The 23662-nt window shown below is 37.6% G+C and overlaps 1 protein-coding gene and 2 long non-coding RNA genes across 3 annotated transcripts in view; 1 reads left to right on the top strand and 2 right to left on the bottom strand.

Moving 5' to 3' along the window:
• The window catches only part of LOC140141472 (uncharacterized), a 262118-nt gene that overhangs the window by 121136 nt on the left and 117320 nt on the right, over window positions 1-23662 (top strand). The window lies entirely within an intron of this gene.
• Window positions 1999-10103, bottom strand: LOC140165963 (uncharacterized). The gene is made up of 3 exons (XR_011860794.1): window positions 10051-10103; window positions 9482-9553; window positions 1999-2075 (listed from the first exon to the last, which is right to left on the bottom strand). It is a non-coding gene; the product is annotated as an uncharacterized lncRNA (long non-coding RNA).
• The window catches only part of LOC140165970 (uncharacterized), a 29868-nt gene continuing 25990 nt past the window's right edge, over window positions 19785-23662 (bottom strand). Inside the window, exons 8-9 of the mRNA XM_072189333.1 lie at window positions 20996-21071; window positions 19785-20492 (exon numbers count right to left, since the gene is read on the bottom strand). Of these exons, the coding sequence (XP_072045434.1) occupies window positions 20012-20492; window positions 20996-21071 (557 nt within the window). The 3' untranslated portion in view covers window positions 19785-20011. The remainder of the gene's footprint in view (window positions 20493-20995; window positions 21072-23662) is intronic.

Genomic DNA, 23662 nt, shown 5'->3' on the forward strand with positions numbered 1-23662 from the left:
AAATGTTTTTGGAATGTTATAAAAACGTTTTTATACCATTTATATAACCCGACATTTAAATGTTTTCTGTAAAACATTTGTGTTTGCTGTGCAGTAAATTACCAACAAATGTTTTTTAATGTTATGAAAACGTTTTATACCATTAATGTACCCTTCATATAACCCGACATTTAAACGTTTTCTGACAACCTTTTATAACCTTTTGCGAATGATGTCGAAAACGTTTTGTGTTTGCTGGGTAACTATTTCTATGGGGGACCTGTCTGAATATGACATTATGTTAAATTTGCTTTGTTGACTTGACAAATTGGTGTAAGGGACCGTTCATTATTTATAGGGGAGGGGGGCCGGGAGGATTTCAAAATTGAGTTCATAAAGTTACACAACCCCCCCTATTAGCAGCATCTAAAATTATATACCCCCCTATTGCCGCCAAAAAATACGTACCCCCCCACACACACACACACACACACATCGAGAAATACATTTTGCTGCTATACCATGGCCGGTTCACCTTTAGATGACCCCTGGACATGGCAACATGATTGCCACCTCTGGCTCTTCGTATAGAAGACACCCCTCTCCCCACAATTGTAATCCAAGTTTTTTCCAAGCTGTCCCCAGAAAATATGCTATTTCAATGCTAAAATTCAAAGAGAGATGTATCGGAGTCACCGAGCCAGGGGGCAAAATTTCCAAAGCGTCCCACTGATCTGCTACTAAAAGAACATTACCTGGACAAATGCGCTCGAAGCGCGCGAAAAAAAGGTTAAAATGAACAAAATTGAGGACAATATGTGCCCTAAAATCATTCCAAAGGATGATGCATATATGGCTTTCACAACTTTTGGTTAATTTAGTCCCAGTATTTTGATCCAGTATACAAGTTGTATGCTTTTTCCAAGCATCAGAGGAGCTGCCCTAGCACTCATATTTATGATTTACATTATAGAATGGATGGAATTATAACTCTCATTTTTGAGATTCGTGTTCAAGTTCACGATGAAAAACACACCAGAATTTACATTTAGCACGTCTCGCAGATCTACTCACAGAATGGTTTTTCTGAGATAAATGTGCGCGAAGCGCGCGGCAATTTGGCATTTTGATACATAAAAAATGGGGTTAATATAGGGTCTAAAATAGACCAAAAGGAAGATGCAAATCATAAGTTTTGTCACAATACATCTGTCGTCTGAGCAGGGGAGGGGACTGACTTGCCACTCTGCCATAGGGCTAATGTGCTGATGAACAGTGGCGTAGATTTCTTTTTAACATGAGGTGGTTGGAAAAATTTCTTGAAGTATTATGTGAATCCAGCACCTTTTGGTGAGAGAGTAAGTTTATGACACAAATGCGTGCGAAGCGCACAACAATGTTGCCATTTGAAGCTAATTGACATTTTTGTGGCTAAAATGGCCAAATATGAGGTAAATATTGTAGTGAATCATAATCATAGTGAATAATTTAATATTAAATTTCACCTGACCCCCCTATCAGGAAAAATAAAATCACATAACCCCCCTGTTTGTTAAAGTGAAAATCACATAGCCCCCCTACATTTTTCCCGGCCCCCCTCCCCTGTAAATAATGAGCGGTCCCTAAGTTGAGACATACGCATTAACCAAAAATTCAGGTTTTGAAAAAACACTCCAATATCATATTACAAGATCGTACATTTAATACGGCTTTTACCAATTTCCTAGTGCTATCTTAGTTTAGTTAGATACCGATAGTTAGAATTTTCCATGCAGTCTGATGCTTTCAAGAACAGTTGTACATAATTAATGTAATTTGCATAAGTGCAAAACTTACTCACAACTAATTTAAGACCAAATGATCATGTTGAATGAAACTGTACGATACATACATTCAAAATGTTTAGCAGTAACTTTGTTAGGGAAACTGATTACTACCCGCGAGCTACCAACATATGTGGGAGTATATAGCAAGGATCGTGAGTCGTCTTTGACAAAGATCTCGACTTTGTATAACTTACCTATAGAGGAATAAAGCAATTACCAATGTCAAGATGACCAAACACAAAACACCAACAACACTTCCTACAATGGCAGCTGTATAAAAAGGAGGGTAGCAGAAAATACCAGTTTTTATTGAATGTTTAAGTCATTGTATATTAACGAGATTTTCAGTGATTCCGCGAGAACATGAAACTAAATTGGAAATATATTAGAATACCTTATAGCTAAAAGTATATTAGCCATATAAATACATTAAAATACTTTTTCGCAGGATATATCGCCAATAAAAAGAAGAATAAGAAATCTTTTTTTTACAGTGCGCAAATTATATCTTAAATTACAACTTACATTACACATACTAAAAAAAAATTGCATACACTGTTAAAGCCATATTATAACATTTGCTGAGGAGAACGCCCTCAAAAATTTTTTTAATTCAGGTTTTTACACGATTGTAATGTACTTTAGTAAACAAAGATTCTCTGCAAAAATCAAGACTTTAGGTGCTGTAGTTTTGTCAAAATCCGAGATTTTGAATAAACCGCCTGAATCAGCGTTTTATTATTACGATCGAAATATTAGTCGAACGCGTATGCGATGTCAACACACCCCTACGTACACGGCGTGCGGGACACACACACACACGCCAGAGGGTCGTACCATATTACAACTGCCGGCGTGACATGCATTGGCGCTAGTTGTAAATTCCGATTTTCTTTGCTTTACCTCACTTGTTCGGCTCAAAATTAAAAGGTGACATATCTGACAGTAAATGCTAATATTTTATTGAAAATTAATACTAATCTATTTTTAAAGAAATGCTATATGGCTTTAAGCTTCAAATGAAATACACATGCTAAAAACATATACTGCGCCAATAAAGTATCCTTACAAAACTGAACAATATTGGGGTAAATTTGTTTTTTTAATAGATGCACTATTTAATCCTGCACATTATGACACCACATTGAATCCAATGTGACTTCAAGAAGCAAAGTTACAAGCGTTTGATTAGACGAAGGTACAGTTTTCAAAGTGACAAACTGGCCTATTCAAAACTCCACAGACTAGACTTCTGGTTTGAGAGTGGTGAATGGCTAATTTATGCGTTTGGCTTTAATTTAAAACAAAAGGAACAAAAGAAAACTGAAACAAAAGAACTGACAAATAAAATGAAAAGTGCAGAGATGTAAACACTGAAATAAAAACTGCTTTTAGGCCAGTAAAAATCAGCCCCAAAATCTCCAATGATCAAAATAATTGCAACATGAATTCTATTTTCAGAAAATGTTGCTCTTAAGTCTCTATTTTGACATACTCAAAGTCTACCAAAACCAACTTCTGCGAAAGATGTGTAAAATTGACTTTTTCAAAATGGCAGCCAAAATGTCGTAAAATAATAGATAGTTGTGATTTCATGAGTGTCCATGTGGGAATTGCGTGACATTTTGACCTACAAACATGACAAATGCTCGTATGCCCTAACCGTTTCATAAATATTTATTTGTCTGCGTAATTTTAGTTCAAAATTTCAAAATGGCCGCCAAATACGTTCATTATGGGCGGTGAATACAGACAGGGCAATCAACCTTTCACCACAGAAGCTGAATCAGTATTAAAATAGTACATGTAAGTTATGATCCACATATTATTTGTATCGGATACTTGAATGGTAATTGGATGGACGGTCCTAATATAGCGTCGTCAAAAGTTCCCCCACAAAAAGCTACAGGGTCGATTCTAAAGACCTATAAATCAGGGGTAATTCGAAAAGGTGATTTAATTGTCAGTATGACTGCAATATGAATGTAACTTATCTTTACTGTTCCACTTGAATAATTCTGGGGGCGACGATAGACTTCGCCAGGGTCCGGGTCTCTCCCATAGGCTTGAGGATCGCTGATATTTGATTATGCGCTCTGATTATCAGGCAGGCCGCATCGGTTCAGGCTCGGGTGTGGCTTCGTCTATTAGGGCTGGTGGCCACCGTTCGGAGCTGCCACTTGCATACGAGGGAGATACAGCTATACTTCCTCGGGCAGTTCCAAGCGTGCCGGCATCCTCAGAGCCTCATAAGTCCAGCAGTCCCTCGGCAGCTCCACTCTTGCCTCTCCTGGTGGATAAATCAATAAATCAACTCAGTATGACAGCATGACCGTCATGCAGGAGAGTTGGGAGTCATTTCGGTAATGCCTTCTCTCCCATTACCATGATCCTTCTGGTTCTGCTGAAGGTAGCCAATTCTCGGAACTGATTACTCCTTTTAGCCGCTCCCCTCTGGCCCAAGCAGTGGTGGTTCTCCCGCCTCCTGGACCCTCTCGTGGGAGAACCAGTCAGTCGTCTATGCCGCGTAGATCTTCTCACAGTTCCGCCACGCCACCGGCACCATGTACAGATGGAGGTGATCAACAACATCCACCTGACTGGCGTATTTCCGCCAGTCCGTCTAGACAGCGGGCCATTAATATTCGGTTGCTGTGCCGAATTACGTATTACGATTCGCGACTTCGCCGATTCTACAAGTCACAGATTTCCTTACCACGGGGAGTGTATGCCTCGTACCGCTCAAGCCTACAGGACTGCCATTGTAGCGGTTCATCATGATTTGGCGGGGGGATCTATGACGGTCTTATCGAGTCCAGACTTGGCGACTTCATTAAGAGCATGGTGGCAGAAAGACCCCCAGTTCGCTCCCTGGTTCCGGAATGGGACCTCCTGTTGGTGTTGCAGTATCTACCCAAGGCCTTCTAACCCAAGGAGGATCTCTCGCTGCAGGACTTGACACTCAAGACTGTGTTCTTGATGGCAGTGGCCTGCGGTCGACGTTGTCCATTTATGTACATGCTCTGTCTATAGACGAGCACCACCTGCGCTTCACCACCCGGGTAATCTCTATTCTTCCTCGGGCTGGGTTCCTGGACAATAACCAGACCATGCCTGTCCTTTACTCCTTACCCGATGTTGTTACGAGTCGTACTTGACTCAAGGCCAAAATCACCTTTTACCCGAACTCACACGAATGCACAACACAAATACACTCTTTGATTAAGCTAACATAATCTAAGTCTTTAATTGAAAATAGAGTATGCTTGGTACATATAACAACAATTACAATAAAATCACACAATCAGTTTTATTATATCGGTACTTAACCAGCGGTCTTCTTGTTGGTGATTCTAGAGTTCTTGCAGTGTTCTGGACGACTGATGTAATATATTCTTATTCACTTGTTCTGCGAAAATCAGCGAAGTCCATCCTACTCTTGCATTTATAAATCCTTGCACATAAAATCCTCATACGAAAATGATGATGCTTCCTCCAATCTCCTTTGCGCTGCTATCTCCACAATATCTCCTTGCGCTGCTTTCTCCACAAATATATCTCCTTGCGCTGCTTTCTCCAAAAATGGTGTTTCTTTCACCAGCCACTCTTTTTCCAGGGAACAGGTTTCTTTAACACAGCTCCACTGTTTTTTGACAGATGCGTTGCCTTCACAAACCCAGCAAACTCCAGCAATTTGACAGAAGAACTTTTAATCCTTTGATGAGGAAGAGCACTTTTGTGTGCTCGCTGTCTTCTTCTTCGTTGCTGTATTAAAATTAGCTCAATTATTGGCTATATAAACTGGTTAAAATGTACTTCTTTTTTTGAAGCACGAAGACCATCACACACATGTGGAGTTTTCAATCTCACATGACATTCTGTAAAGTCCCAACAAAAGCCTTCAGCTTTTTATATCAGTACTCATGCAAAAACCCATCATCTATTAATAAACCATTACTTCAATCACATTTTCACAACATTGCTGCAATCTTGGGATTTCCCAAGATTAATTATACACATTCACCTTTCACATTACATCACTTCCTGGGTTTTTTTCCTGACTATGGTGCAATATACTGAACTGGGAATTTCCAAGTTCCAAACATAGATCTGACTTTGTTTACAATAATTTGGGGAATTCCAAAATACAAGGGGTTTCCCATCTCATGAAATACTTTCAGCTTGTAAACAAAGTTAAATAATTAAATTAAATCAATTACTCAGGGCACATCACAATGTGCCTCCATGATCTGGTTCTTATTGCGGGGTATACACCTATCCGACTTCGCCATTACTGCGGTGTCCCCGATGTAAAACTGCGGTGTCCCGAGGTCGGGGGTTCCATCCATTATTTATTGTGTGCTATGCAGAATTGTACCCGGGAATTGTACACAACAGTGATATTCAATACACAATCATGAGTATTGAATTACGAATTAAATCTCCCGCTCTGGTACATCTGTGTTGCCGTCAATAGAGGGCCAAATACAGTAAACGCTTCTCGGATTGGTGTATATGCGATGAAACCGTCGCGCCCAGTCATGGCATTCAGAGGGTACCTTGTGCGTATCAAAGAGATCGTGGGAGGTAAGTAGAGTAGCTCAGTGTTTCCCCCACTCAGAAGGAGATACACAGGCGCACAATACTTACCTCTCACAAAGTGAGACTGACCCGCGATTAAGGCGTTCCAACCCTCAAGATTTTTATGATACGTTCATACGTAGAGGGTCACAAGAAACGTGCGTTGGTGGGGGTGATATGTCGTTAGGGTTTGGTGATACTGGGCATCCCAGTTCCTCTAGGGGTGTCAAAACCTTTTTCTGTAGTACAGGGGGTTTCTTGTGGTCCCAAACTATCATTTTGGTTTTGCAAGTGCTAATTATTTAATTACATGGAATAATGACCGTTCCAGCTATTTTGGCGGCCATTTTGAAAACTTACAAGTGAGAAAAAGTGATGACTCTTATTTCAGACCCTCTAAGCATGGCTTCAGACATACGAATCGTGTTATTATTACTAATAAGTAACATAGTGAGTCTGTTTTTTTATATTTTGTCCATCATTTTTATCATTTTGGAGGCCATTTTGAAAAAAAAAAAAATCGATTTATCCATATTTCGCAGAGGTTGATTTTGGTAGACTTTTAGTATGTTAGACACCTAATAGAAATGTTTTCCGCAAAAAAAAAACATATTGCAATTTTTGTTACCTTTTCAGCTGATTTTACTGGCCTATTAAATAACGCTTCATTGAAGAAACTGTGTTCTCTCTTTGTTGCGCTTGTTGGAATGTTTTTGCGCCTTGTATAGGCCAGTTTGTCACTTTTAAAATTCAGTTGCTTGTAACTTTACTTCTTGAGGTCACATTGGATTCAATGTGGTGTCATAATGTGCAATGTGCAAGATTAGATAGTGCATCTATTGAAAAAATAAATTTACCCCAATATTGCTCAGTTTTGATATTGTGATTATTTTTCCAAGTGTAAGGATACTTTATTGGCGCAGTATATATAAACAGGTGACAAGCTATCAAGAGGCAAGTAGAAAATTAACATATTGGAAAATGGTGGGTTTTGAGCGATTTCTTGAATCTATGGATGGAAGGGAGTTGGCGAATGTGAATGGGCAGAGAGTTCCAAAGGCGCGGAGCAGCTGCCGTGAAGGCTTTGTCCCCAAGTGTTCGTTTTGTGCGTGGTATGGCAGGACGTAACTTGTCGTCACCAGATCTCAAATTCTCTCTTGATGGAACATAAGGAATGAGATACTCGGTAAGATAAGACGGCCGTAGTCCATGGATACCTTTATAAGCGAGCAGCATGAGTTTGAAAACTACCCGGGATTCAAGAGGCAGCCAATGGAGTTCTCTGAGCAATGGAGCTGATGAATATCTCCTATCTAATCTAAACACAATCCGCGCCGCCCTATTTGGCAGAGATTGAAGTTTCTTCAGATCTTTGGATGTGATGCCATTCATCATAGCATTTGAATAGTCAAGTCTGGATAAAATCAGTGAGCGGAAAAGTTTGTGGCAGCTATCAACAGTGATGTACCGACGGATCCTGTAGATGTTACGGAGGTGGAAATTGACGGACTTCGCCGTGTGTTTCACATGTCCTGTCATTGACATCTTCTGATCAAAGACAACACCAAGGTTTTTGATGACAAGAGATTGCAATATAGTGCTGCCACCAATATTAATGCAGATGTCCTTGATATATTTGATGTTATACTTAGACGGTCCTATAAGAACTCGGTTTTTTCACTGTTAAGTTTGAGCCTATTTCTAGTCATCCACTCACTGATTCATTAATACAAGAAGAGAGTTTGTCAATGGCAAGTTTGATATCACTTTCGGATTTAGCATTAAACGGTAAATAATGCTGCACATCATCGGCATACATATGGTACTTGATCGTGTACTTATGGATGATAGCACCGATACAACATGTATACATAACGAAGAGGAGCGGGCCAAACACTGGGCCCTGTGGAATCCCACAATGAATAGCGTGATTGCTAGATGAAGCCTCTCCGACGGATACGTGAAAAGAACGATTTTGAAGATAAGATGATATCCATGCCAAGACTGGCATATTAAAATAGGTCATTTAATACACAAGATGATGCGCTTCAAAATATTGGAAATAATGTGAATATCTATGAGATATTACAGATTAATGTCAATGTCTTATCTTGTACTCCGTCCGGGTGGCTTAATTTTTTTTCTGCAACCATAAGGGGACACAAAAATTTTATAACCCATAGGAACACATAGGAAAGGGTTAGGGTAAGTGTTAGGGTTAGGGTAAGTGTTAGAGTTAGGGTAAGTGTTGGGGCTAGGGTTAGGTTAAGGGTTAGGGTTAGGGTTAGGGTTTAATAAAATTGCGCGTCCCGTTATGGTTGCAGAAAAAAACCTAGACTTTGATCCACAAGCCTCAGCACACTTTACAGGTTGTTACTGACCACTACGGCCCCACATCATTCCATAAACCATTTAACAACAATTCAGGGACTTTGCTGCTACAAGAGCGCATACCCTAGACATTCCACAAATAACCTTCGCAACCAGGATCAGCTCCCCTCGAGTTTCCACGAGAGCGTACTAGGCACCGCCAGGGTTCGAACCCGCAACCTCTCGCACCATAGTCGAACTTCTTATCGATTGAGCTAACTTGACCGCTTTTTGCCTGTTACAGCCCAAAATTACCAAAAATTAGGGGGCTATCATTTTCTTCGGAAAGGGGGGTTCCCAAATATACGAGGGTCATACATTTTGAAAAGAAAAAATCGGGGGGGGGGGTCATAAAATTTTTGATGACCAAAATGTAGGTAATCACAAGATGACCACAGATACCGTAGTGTGTTTATTTTATTCAAAAAGACTGATTTCAATAACATTTTAGCCTGTTTAGGGGTGGAGGGGGTCATACAATTTTTGTGCTGGGCGCTGGCTCATGAGATAGGGAGAAATCATGCCTATTGCATTTTTGCTCAAACACTAGACTATCCCTGCAGTGCACAGTATGCCTAGGGGTATTAAGTATAAAGAGAGTCCACTATCTGGCCTAACAAGTCAAATGTCAAATAAATTGTTAAAATGTCAAAGTTCAATGATGATAAATAAATATTTGGAAAGAATAACTAAGATCGAAACTCATTTTTTTTTGTAATACTTACATATATTACCACTTTGAAGCTGTTCTCCATTTCCATCACCATCACCAGCAGTGGTTGAATGTATTGTTATGTCTATAGTGAGGTTAAAATTATTAACGTTAACTTTTTGTCAGTAGATACAATAATCAGTTTTTATCGTTGCGTAAATTAGATCCAAGTGTGAATCTATTTATAAAACGTGAACCATTCGGCACTCTTAAATGACGTCAAACTGGTTTCACGTATTGGACGAGATTCCCCCCACACACACTGAAATTCACTTTGCCCCCCCCCCCATGCCCCCCGAAAAACAATTCCTGGTGCCGCCCCTGAATACATGCAATAATAATTGGAGTACAAGCCATTCCTAAAAATCCCAATATTTTTACTCCTTCTGCGGGGATCACTGATAGTGTTTTCTGCCCAGGTTTTTGTCTGTTACAGACAGGAGTGACATTTACTATTGGTAGCCATCAAATTATACATTTACAAGAACATTCGAATCAAACAATGAGCTATATGCTAAATATTTTCTTCATAATTAACAGCAACAAATTGTTCAGTATAATTCTAAGGTTTAGCAAATTTACCTGGTATTTCAGTTGTTCCTTCTTTGGGACTACCAGTTGATATCGCAGTAACTGGAGCGGAATATGTGAAAAATGATACGTCATATTAAAATGAAATAAATTGGAAGTCAAAGAAAGGAATGCAATTATACTTGTGACCACAAGCTTTTTTAATGTGTATGAAACAAAAAGGTATTTAATATAAAAGTGTCATAAAGATGCTGGACTCTTAAAATCTCCACGACTCATGTATATTTAACTGATGAAGTTTTATGCTTTAATGTATTTGATATGTTTCCATGTTTTCCTATATCGCATTGAAATAGAGAATCATAACACAAAACCATGGTGGGAATGCCCACCATAGTATATTTACCTTCAACTTCACATACAGATTTATATTCTTTATTGCACTCCTTATCACTCCAAGTATAATATTCAGGTCCATTTTTAGGCCTTAGTCGCATGCAAATACTATCGTCATCGGGGTCTAATATCTCTTGCCACATCTCGCGTATTAAAGGGGATCCATCTGACCAAATTAAACGCTCCTCAGCATTTGCATTTTTAAGCAAACCAAACCAAGCATCTCCACCACCAGAGTCCGTAAGTATGTTGGCAATAAACTCTTGTTCTTCCGATGATGTTATATCTGCTAGATGACCATCATAAATCGCACAAGCTGTATGAGCCGTTGGTCTATTGAGACGCGTATTGCTCACTTTGTAGCAGGAATTTTGGAAGGTATTACGACACTCTCCATCAGCTGAAAAAATGGGTATATCATGGTGACATAAACAAATTAAAAAATCCAATAAATCCAATTGGTAGTTCACTTAAAGAGTATCAGTAATAATAGTGACTATCAACCACGAATGGGCTGTCGACAGAGCTAGTTTAAACTTCTTAAAAGGAATAGAAATAAAAGAGTTCCTCAACTTAACTGGGTTTTTTTTCAACTTGCAAACAAGCAAGACATGTAAGGATCTCCTTAACCAATATTTCAAAAAAGTGAAAACGCAGACATAACAGCCCACTGTTAAAAATAAATTATCATTATGAAATCTAAAACACTAAAATAAAATAATTCCAAATGAGTTTTTTTCCGGAAATTGTCATTCTGAAATCATCAAAATGGAATCACTCATCATCAAGTGTTGACAAAGGCAACAGTGTTGCTGAAACGTACACAAAGTAAGTGCAATTTCTGGATCAGATATCAAGAACTTTGGTTACTGAGTTTACTCTACCGATCCTGATGAATTTATTCAACCAGTTTCTTTGTGGCTGTAGGAGGAATTAATAGGAGCCAATAATTTGGCATGGCAATTTTTAATCATAAGTTAGTGGATTCGATTAGATTATATTTGAAAGAGGACACAATATGGTGATCAGCCCAAATGTACCCTGCTTGTAAAATAACCTATAACATGATTACATCTAGTTTCCTTATAATTATTGTTTATGTTCCGATTTCAACCTAAAATAATTTCTGAGACCAGTCTCCCCCTATGCCAGCCCCTGTTTGCGCCCCTGCGATTGAATATTTACCTTGATTAAATTCACACACATATTTATATTTGCTATCGCACGAGTTATCATGCCAACTATATCCATATCCTTCTCTTAGCCGCATGCAATCATTATTTCCATCCGTGAATATATCATGCCATGTCTCAGGTATTAAAGGAGATTCATCTGACCATTTAAACTTATATTGAAGCAATCCAAACCAAGCATCTCCACCGTCAGACTTCGTAAGCAATTTGGCAATAAACTCTTGTTCTTCCAATGATGTTATATCTGCTAGATGTCCACCATCATTCACACAAGCTGTGCGAGCTTCTCTTCTATTGAGATTCTCATCGTTCACTTTGTAGCAGGAATTTTGGAAGGGTATATAACCATCCAGACATGTTCCATCAGCTGAAATAAATGAGCACATAACGTTAACATGAACAAATGATAAATATTGTGAGAATAATCAATTGACGTTCAACTAAACATGTCAAAAGGAACCGCCACTTTGTTTTCTCTCTTTCGCAATGGTCATTTATTGTGATTAAAATGATATAATATACAGGTTAAAGAAATATCTCTGTTGCATTTTGAGATTGAATGAGAGAATAAACGATAGGAATATTTGTTTTTACTATCCTCTATACCGTGTGAAATTTCGCGTTTACAAGCTAAACCACAGCCACTGACTAAGAATTAAAGTCCCTTTCTCAATTCTCATAACGTAGTTCAAAATATGTGCGCAAATCACTTGGTTTGTTGAAACTTGCTTTGCTCTTTATTGATATGTTCATCTACAATTCTTTCATACGATTCATACGATTTCATCACAGCAAAATGAAAATTACGATATAAAAAGTTTAAATACAAAATGTGGTACTATATGTAAGGGCCGTGATGGAGAAAACTCACGGAAGCCATGTACCTTTATGACAGTAGTAGAGACGTAGTGCCTGGGAAGCTAATACCACATCCTTAGGCTCATTTGCACCCCCAGGATAAAAACAAACGAACCTTTTTAGATTCAAACACATTCAAGATGTTAGCCAAAGTATTATGTTGATGTTTTCGTACAACAATTGTGTACAAAGTATTATCTGCACAATCTGATATTTTCATTTTACCTGGCTCTCATTTCTGAAAAGTGACGTGAACTGAGATATATGGGTTGAATAATTCAGTTTTTGTTATTTTTAATGCTTTTACCCAAAATGTTAACAAAAATATCAATAACTTTGATAGCAAATTAAGTATGAACGTAATATTTGCTGTGAAGAATACATGTCACATGTATTTTCTATATCCGTTCACAAAAATGCATCTTTATATATTGATGCAATATTGGGGGGTGAATTATATCGGTGGTTTTGTTTAATTTGAAGCAAAAAATTTACGTGGTAGAATTAAAAAAGTAAACCAAAACCACATCTGGCACCAAGATCTTTGCATTTTGTCATTTCTAAAAAATGATGTGTGCCGAGATATTTGTGTTAAAATAGAGTCTTTGTGTAAATAGATGCTGTAAATAGGGCTGCACAGTTTAATCAGCCTGATTCCATATAACGCTCATGTAGGATTGCAACAGGGGCCTTTTTGGTTTTGGTTATTTGGTCAATTCACTGCTTTCCATTTTGCCAGCAGCTGTTTCTGTCAGCTGCAGTTATTGACCCTTTTATCCCATGTTCTTATATTATCACAAACCGAAAACGAATTTTTGGCACATGAGGAGTTGGCATTCGAATCAGTAAAACTATTCGTCGTTTTTTTACTACAAAATTAAATTAAAGCACACTACCCAACGATCCCAAAACGTGCTATTATAAGCTATTATAGCTAGCTTTACATGGTGAATTTAAACTGCGTTTACCTCTTGTACTGTGACTGTCTTGCAGAGTCTAACGAGTCATGACTTGTGACTCGAGGTGAATTGAGGCGACTGACACTAGTGATGTTCGATGATTCAACCCAGTGAATTTGTACAGTGACTCGATCGAGTGATGTGGCTGGACTCCCGGCCCCCAGCTCAACACAAAAGTTGGCAACCATGAGAGTTACCAAAGAGCACGCCGGAAAAGGGGTAATTCTATACCAGTAGCGAGGACCGCGAAATTGGCAAAATAGGGGGGGGGGGGTATTTAATTTGATCTGCCCGTGAAATTTGACCGTGAAATCAGCAAAATAGGGGGTATTTAATTTCCACTGTCCGTGAAATTTGGATAAAAGGGGTACTTGCGAAAATCCTGTAATTTTATGTCAATATTTAGTGTCATTGAAAAGGGGTGTTTGAAATTCTGGTCAATGAAAACCAGAAAAAGGGGTTGTTTTTGGCCAAATTTTGCCTGGATTTTACACGAAAAAGGGGGGTAAATTTGGTGAAAAATCATTGCAAAGGGGGTCTTTGAAAGATTTGGTAACTCTCATGGTTGTCACTTTTGTGTTGAGTTGGGGGAGGGCGGGGTTTGACTCGAGCTAAAACACAATTTTGTCATGACATTTACTACATGTTCATGAATCAAAATGCTTTCGTGTGATGACATGAATATGAGTAAATAACTTGATATCGTCATATCTTCACATTTAGCAACAATTTTTAAAGATCACATTGATGTGTAAGGTAAGTTTTTATTATTTCACTTGATAAAGTCTGTTCTTATGTTAAGGGTATCAGTAGACGTCCGTAAAATAGGCGAGCTGGGGACAGATCATTGAAGTGATTTTACGTATGTGACTATTGAAACTGAGTTATTCCAATGTAGATCTTACCGTAATCATTTTGACATTCAATACTATTCATGTTCATGAAAGAACCAAATGTTATCAAGGCGAATATAAATGGTAACATCGTTATTCCTGTTTCGGTTGTAGGTCGTACAGAAATGTGAGAGACGACTTCCTTATAACATGGTATGAAACTATAATGGCAGTTGGTTCAATATTTCACTACATTGCGTATGTAACAATTTAAGTACAAGCAAGTTAATAATTAATTTTTATATCTTTTTTATAAGTTTTCTATTGAATGAACTTCCTTATAAAGTTCGTGCTGGGTCAAGCAGATCATAACAATCGTAGAGTCTACATAATATAACTCCATTTTTCACTTCCCTTGGCAGTGAACTCGTATTATTATTATTATTATTATTATTATTATTATTATTATTATTATTATTATTATTATTATTATTATTAGTGTTATTATTATTATTATTATTATTAAATAATATAATACATCTACATCTACATCTACATAAATACTCAACAAAGTTGCATATATAAGAAGAAGAAGAACTAGTGGCAAATGGTGGTCATAGACCACAAACCTAGCTGGGGCATGTTGGTGTTGTGGAGGTATCTGACCCCTACAAAATGTTCCAAAAATGCTCCCCTGGTCATGGGGTTTGTTTTCACCAAGTTTGAGTCCCGTACTCCTAACAGATGTCCAAAAATTCAATTCTAAGATTTGACCCCAGATGACCTTTGACCTGACCTATGCATGATGTTCCATAATGTTCCCCTGGTCTTGAGGTTTGTTGTCACCATGTTTAAGCCCCGTACCTCTTACAGATATCCAGAAAATGAAATTCTACGATTTGACCCCAGATGATCTTTGACATGACCCTTGCACAGTGTTCCAAAATGTTCCCCAGGTCAGTAAGTTTGTTGTTGTGGAGTTTGAGCCCCGTACCCCTAACAGATGTCCAGAAAATGCATTTAGAAAATTTGACCTCTACATGACCTTTGACCTGACCCCTGCAAAATGTTCCCCTGGTCATGAGATTTGTTGTCACTGAGTTTGAGCCCCATACCCCTTGCAGATATCCAGAAAATGAAGTTATAAAGATTTGACCCCAGATAACCTTTGACCTGACCCCTGCAAAGTGTTCCAACATGTTCCCTGATCATTAAGTTTGTTGTCACCAAGTTTGAGCCCCGTACCCCTTACAGATGTCCAGGAAATGCGTTTCTAAAATTTGACCTCTGCATGACCTTTGACCTGACCCCCGCAAAATGTTCCCCTGGTCATGAGATTTATTGTATTGAGTTTGAGCCCCATACCCCTTACAGATGTCCAGATAATGCAATTGTAAGATTTTACCCCCCTTAATGACCTTTGACCCCAATTCTGTGTGCAAGGTATGGGCACTGGTAAAGCCGATGCACATGTGTAAGTGACGACATTGTGCTATGTAATATGTGGCAGAAGAAGCATTTTGAAGATATTTGGTTATATACCGAAAATGCCCCTTTAATGACATTTGATCCCAATTCTGTTTGCACCCTATGGGCACTGGATATAGCCGATACATGTGTGCAAGTTACGTAATTGTAGGGTGTAATATGTAGGAGGAGAAGCATTTTGAAGTTTTGTTGCCAGAAGAAGAAAGAAAGAAGAATCGGAGAGCATTACAGTACCTAGCTGGGGGGTGTAAACCCCCCAGCTAGGTAAGAAGGAAAAAGTAATGTAGAGCCACACATCTGTGTTTTGAAAATAAGAGACGTAATGTGAGCGCCGCGTTAAGCTTATATGCTTTGGAACTGTCCTGCACCAACATTGCATACATGTTAAAAACTGGACTTCCACCAAAATTGAGGGCACAATATTTTGTGAAATCTCATAAGTCACAATGTCCATTCGCCTAAATATCTATGAGAAAACTGTTTCGAACCATCTTACCAAAACACTTCAACACATAGAATGAATAATAAGGACTTACCCAGCAAACACAAAACGTTTTCGACATCATTCGCAAAAGGTGCTAAAAGTTTGTCAGAAAACGTTTAAATGTCGGGTTATATAAAGGGTATATTAAGAGTATAAAACGTTTTCATAACCTTAAAAAACATTTTTGATAATCTACTGCTCAGCAAACAAAAATGTTTTACAGAAAACGTTTAAATGTCGGGTTATATAAAGGGTATAAAATCGTTTTAATAACATTCCAAAAGCATTTTTGAAAACTTGGTACAAATCATTCTAAACAGAAGGTTATTTTGAGATTGAAAAAATATTTTGAAAAAAATGTTTGCCCAAAATATTTGCAATAACGTTTTAAAATCGTTTTCATGACCTTTATATAACCCGACATTTAAATGTTATTAAAAGGTTTTGAAAAAACATTTTAAGAACATTTCTGTGTTTGCTGGGTTCAAATATTTTAACATAATGTTATTTAAGTATTGACAAAATATTTGGCAAAACTGTTTGCAAAAATAGTTTACAATAACATTTGTTGAAAACATTTAAGAATATTGTTGTAGTGTGTTTCCATAGAAAATGTTTTAAAACCGTTATCATGACCTTTATATAACCCGACATTTTAATGTTATTAAAACGTTTTTACCTAAACCAAATGCCAAAATATAACTTATTTAAAACGTGTTTTAAAACGTTTTTGTGTTTGCTGGGTAGCCCGTCACCTTGTGAAGTCCTCTGTCAACATTAAACGATTGGTAAAACAAGTAATCTATTATTATTATATATTCCAGCTGAAGTGACACAGAGCTTGACACCTCATTAATTTTCCTGGATCTTTGGATGTATTCAAATAGATAAGCATTGCTTTAAAAATCTGCAATATGCATGAGGTGTCACTGGAATTGGAGCAGATAATAACTAAGACTGATGAAGAACTTTGAAAAAAAAATATGATTCCACTGTTGAATCGAATTGCTATAATTAAATATATCTAATATTTTCATTATATATTATGCATGTGATCAAACTAAACTCATCAGTTTGTAAATGTTCATTGTTGGCAATACGTTGACCAGAGACGAAACCTTTTTGGTGTTCGTGCATAATATAATATCAGACAAAAAGGCAAGGTCAACCGCATAAGATCATTAGGCAACTGTGTATAAGATCATAGGGAAATAGAAAAGTTTAATGTCAGAACAGAAACGAAGATCGGTTCAGTGAGACTGATACGACATCTACATTGAGTAAGAAAGGTATGTGATGACGCTCTTTCAGCGGACTTAAGGGCAGAATAAGGGGATATACATTCTTCCACGCCCGAATTTGAGATTTCTTGATACTTGATGAACAATAATAGATGTTAATTACCTTGTTAATATTTCCTCCCATTTTTACTTGATTTGTTTCCCTCTTTTCAACTCTTAAAAGTCACATGGCTCAAAACAGCTTACTAAATTGGCGGGAAATAATGAGTCAGGAATGTGCGAATATATGCGAAGTATTGTGAATACATGCGCGATTCGCGTCGCGTGGCGCGGCGCAACCCTGCGCGTATGTCAAAAGCAGTCAAAGCACATTCGGTATGTTGTTAACGCCAGCAAATGTGTTTCAGTCAGTCGTGAGCCCAGACAAACTAGTGGTATGTCTATGGTCGTGAGCACGGTCGCCTTATGACGGTCGCTAATGAGCTCAATTCGGTAGTTGTGAAATGAGGATCCCGAAGAATCTCGCTCGCAATTCGTGTACAATAATTTGGACAAAATCACGCTGAGCACTGACTGACCTGAAAGATAAGGTGTATACTGGCATCTGTTTTCTGAAAAAACATTTCAAAATTGCTTCCAAATTGCTAAGGAGACATGTAGGATCCTACATTTAATTCTGTGATAAAAAACGAGACCAAGTTTGCTTTATTTTCGTTGTTTTTGGTCATTTAAATGACATTAACTTTTTGTTGAATTTACCCAAATTGAAAAGCTTAGGCGACATTCGTCTACCTCCTCTACGATTTACCTAATCGTGAACTTTTTGACGTCATTTTCATGTAGATCAAATAATTCCGCTTCGTTTGGTATATTTATAGGTATGTGTTATTTAGATTAAGTGTCTAAATTGATGGAAAAATGCGAATTTTACCGAATTACAGGCCTTTCTCGTGGTATTTTTTGCGTCACCTAGTCAACATTCGGGTTGTTCGCGCCCTAACGCAAATACCGCGCCGGCGCGCGGTTAACTTTGCGTGACGCTCGCTCTATGCAAGTGGTGTGTAGTGTGATACGCGTTTAGTTCGGCACAGGATAAATAAGTAAACAAAAAGTTTTAAAAAACCTGAATATTTTCAAAGCTCATTTTATCTTCGCCGATAACTGTCTACCTCCCGGTTGATTTACGTCAATTTGTACAACATTTTCGTGGTATTTATGTACAGAACCGTTTTATCTTTCATATTTGTGATTTTTAAGATTGTGTTATTTAAATTACAAATACAAAATTAAGTTTAAATATGGTGCTTTTTTCCCAACTTTTTACTGAAATTGTTTTGTTCAAAACACACGTTTATTTTTCAGCTAAATAATCTTTGATTTCCTTCTTTTTTTGTGACATGCAAGTTCACTAGTTTCGTATGATAATTTGAGAGAGTGATACTTTTTCGTGTTAAAATAAAGAAATTAGAGCTCTTCAAACAGGGGAATGTCACGGGTTGATTGTTCTCGAACCTCATTTGGCCAATTCGTACGGATTTTTCGAGGTATTGGTATTCAAAACCTTTGTATCGGTCATATTTGTGAATTATACGAATGTGTTATTTGTATTACCGCCGAAAAATGGAATTTAATACTGTGTTTTTCCCGACTTTTCTACTGAAATTTGCTAGTTTGAAAAACACGCTATTTATCCATCCAAATAAACTTAGATCTACTTCTTTTTTTGCAAGTTCACTGGGTTGGCATGATAATTTGAAAGTTCCGTAAATGTTCGTGTTAAAACAAAGAAATTAGAGCTCTTCAAACAGGGGAATGTCATGAGCTAATTAGTATGCATAATTGGTCACGGAGCATTACGCGCACTGGTTGTTATGCATATTTACTTTCACACAGAGCAGCGTTTGAGCGTTCTCACGACTGACTGGTTTAAACAAACAAAAATTTGCAGTCAAAATGCCACTCAGATTTTTAAATTATTCTTATTTTGGTGCACTAAAAGCAGATAACTTCAGTGAAAGATATGCAAGCGTTTAGAGCACATCAAAGTCTGGGGACAGTTTTCTCCTTTTTTCAAAATATTTCTTTTAAACAAAAATATACACCATATTCCAAAAAAGAAAAAAAAACTTCCCTAAGTTCATGTCTTTTCTTCATGAAAAGATAACTGAATTATTTTACTCTGAACCGATTTTGTTCCTTTCCAAAAATGCATAGTTTTATATACTTTGGACATATATACAATTCAGAAATAATGATGCTCGAAAAGGTCCATGTTATTTCCCGTTACTTAAGGCACATCACCCAAACATTCTTATCCGAAGTTTTGAGTTCAATTGGATTCTAGACCACCCCCCCCCCCAAGTAACAGTGGCCCATAGAAACGTACATGAATCACAGGTGGTAAACATAAATCTACCATGTTCTTCTTCACCAAACATATTTCAGGTCTAAAATGTCATTTGGGGTTCTGAGAAAAATATGAACTTTCTCCTGATACCGAAATCTGCATTTTGATGTCATAAAGTTGGAGGGGCGAGGCTGTTAATCGGGACACACAACATTAATCTCCATAAATAGTGTTATCAGCCCATCCTTCTTTTTGGGCAGTTGGATCACCAACGTCATCTGAAGTAGAATAAATTGTGTTTTCCATCCAGCCTTCTTCCTTTGGTTGCTCTTCTGGTGCCGATGGACGCAGTCCTACCCCGACAGGTGTCTCAGCATAAGAATACGTATTGTCATCATTATTACTATCTGCATGCACAGGATCCCCCGTGGAACGCAGTTGGTTAGCATCAACATAGTTATAGTCGTCGTCAGGTTGGGCATCACCTACATAGTTATAGTCGTCGTCAGGTTGGGCATCACCTACATAGTTGTAGTCGTTGTCAGGTTGGGCATCAGTTACATAGTTATAGTCTTTGTCAATTGGGGTATCATTACCATTGTCTACGTTTGAATCTAGTTCGTATGTTGGGTTGTTGTTATCTGATCGTGATTTTCCAGATTGTGGTTTATCGTGAGCTCCTTTCTTGCTTCGCCTAGAGAAAGAGATGGTACGAGATGTTAAACAGAATAACAATGGGTAGCCCTATTGGTGTTCCGGGGGGTAAAATGGTCTGCTGAAAATCCTTTGTCCACCTGTTGGTTTACCTAACATATTCTTTTCCCCACTCGACGTCCACCAAACTCATTGTCCACGCTTTTCCCATGCACATTTCAAACATACCGCATGGGCCTATACGTTATGCTAGCGCAGCCAACAAGAACATTTACATAAATGTTCGTACTTTTCTACTTCGCAATATCGTGACGATATTCTTTACAGATAATACAATTAATGGTTTCTCCAAATTAGGTATCAAAAGAGCTCGTAAAATATTGCACACTAAAAAGGTTAAACTTTGGATGCTCAATGGATGCTACAGTTTGTGAAACTGAACTCACTCACGTTCTAACATAAGTATTACTCATAAAGGAGACAAGTAATTATGTACATGCAGAATGACCTGTACGATAAATTCAACAACTTCGTGTAACTTACTTGTAAATAAATATAACAATAATTAATGTCAAGAGGACCAAAAGCAAAACACCAACAACACTTCCTACAATGGCAGCTGTATACAAAAAATGTAAAAGAGAAATGACAGATCGATTTGTATATTTAATTACAAAAGCACATCATACAGCCTGTCTCAAAACAAAAATTGTGCAAGTGAAAAGCGCCCTCTTTGGCAATTAGAAAATACCGTTGTGACATAATGCTTACATCAACGTCAAGGGCACAGTCATAGCTCTCAAATACCGTTTGTTTTGTTCAATTTGCTCTTTTTAATCTCGAGATATGTTTAGTTAACAACGAAAGGGTAAAATCACAATTGTGCCACTTTTACTAGGGAATAGGGCTGGTACATGCAAATCAATGATGGCTGATGTTGATGCGTCTAATGCACTCCCCCCTTCGCATTAGACGCGTGAACACCAGCGCGCGTGCATTATTTTGTCTAATTTCATCAATTTGTCTAATTTCATGAACTTGTCAAAGTTCATTAACCTATAAGTGTGCAATATTTGTTTGTCTTTTAACATGTCTTGAATGACAAATGAGAACAGTATACCATCATGACCATGGTAAAATCATCGACATGCAGATGTATTTAATTTTACAGCAGAATGTGAAATATTTATTTATCGTTTAATTTGTCGTAAGTGGAAAAAGAGAACCATTAAACCTTTATCATGATAAAACATTAAAAACAATTATGTACTCTTGTGTAATTGATGCATTCTTTTGATTTCACGAAGGAACTCTTGATAACCTTGATGCTATCATTGACTTACATGTACAGCCCTCTTCCCTAGTAAAAGTGGCACAATTGTGATTTTACCCTTTCGTTGTTAAGTAAGAATATCTAAAGATTAAAAGAAGCAAATTGAACAGACTAAACGGCATTTGAGAGCTAAGTCTATGCCCTTGACGTTGATGTAAGCATTATGTCACAACAGTATTTTCTAATTGTCATAGAGGGCGCTTTTCACTTGCACAATTTTTTTGAGACAGGCTGTATATCAATTATGTGGCATCTAATGATTGAATTCACTTTATCGTTTTTGAATATGAAACAAATTTTTGCTCTCTAGTTTGTTTGATTGATTTTGATATTTTTACTCTAAACATGCAAAGTATTGAAACTTACGAATTACCGTTATAATGTCAAAACATAATGTCGCTTATGTCTTAATATAAAATGTGAAAAAGAGGGCGCCGGGGTTAGGTTTGTATAAGGTTGGTTTGTACAGGTAACCTGGTCTAGACTGTCCCACCGTCTCGGTTCCATCTCTGGGTAATAATTAGAGCTAAAACCACCTTCTCCTTAACAGCAACAAAATTTATAGTGCTCCTGGAGCACTGTGTGTCGACCAAAACTCAATTAATCTACAGACCAATTTGTTTATTTTTTTTTTATAATAGCTCTCCTAATTTATTTAATGTTGTATAATCTACATTACTAGTCGTTCTCCATGGACCCGAGGGAGGGTCTAACCTGGACGAGCTTTGTGAATAATAAATAATAATGATAATAATAATGAAATAAAAGAACACTAAATAAATAATGATAATAATTATTAACATAAATAGCAATAATAATAACAACAATAATAATAATAATAATAATAAGTCATCTGAGGTCAAATTACCGGTACTAAAAACTGTCGTGTGAGGCTGTCGTAGGTCGTACGGGCCCCAAACTCGGTGGGTGGGTGTAGTTATGTCCTGGCAAGAAGGAGTTTATGTTGGTTAAGTCATCTGACCCCGGAGCCCCCTCCCAGGGGTCATCTGAGGTCAAATTACTAAAAACTGTTGTATGGGCATGAAACTTGGTGGGTACAGACAACATTTAGAGCCAAAATTTTGGAAGGTCATTTTGGGGTCACCCAAGGTCACCTAGTGGTCATCTGAGGTCAAATTAGTCAAAACTGTCGTATGGGCATGAAACTTGGTGGGTACAGACAACATTTAGAGCCAAAATTTTGGAAGGTCATTTTGGGGTTATCCGAGGTCACCCACGGGTCATCTGAGGTCAAATTAGTAAAAAACTGTCGTATGGGCATGAAACTTGGTGGGTACAGTCAACATTTAGAGCCAAATTTTTGGAAGGTCATTTTGGGGTCACCAGGGGTCATCTGAGTTCAAATTAGTAACAACTGTCATATGGGCATGAAACTTGGTGGATACAGTCACCATCAGCCAGGTAATCGCGCCCAGCCGAGAACCGCCATATATGGGTAACCGCCTAGTAATAATAATAATAATAATAATAATAATAATAATAATAATAATAATAATAATAATAATAATTACTTTGGTTCTCGTCTCTTCCCGCCTCAATTTCTGGAATTAGTTTGATTAGTTCAAATTGTAGATTATTAAAAACTAAAAGACTTAGGAATGCTTAAAAACTTAAAACCGATAAATAAGTTTATTACAGAACAACGATCGCTTTCAAGTCTTTATGTGGTACTTTAGGGGTATATCCCACAGAATCTCACATCTGAAAAAAAGAAGAAACAAAAAAAAAAAAAAGGAAAAAGGGCCTTCTCGTTTTCCTAAAGCACTTTCGAAACGATCGACGAAAGATAATAACAACTAGACTTAGCTGTGGTCTAAGACCACGAACACAGCCGTGTTGTGACCCCTTAATGACCT

Source organism: Amphiura filiformis, chromosome 1 (genome assembly GCF_039555335.1).
Source record: "Amphiura filiformis chromosome 1, Afil_fr2py, whole genome shotgun sequence".
Classification (NCBI taxonomy): Eukaryota; Metazoa; Echinodermata; class Ophiuroidea; order Amphilepidida; family Amphiuridae; genus Amphiura; species Amphiura filiformis.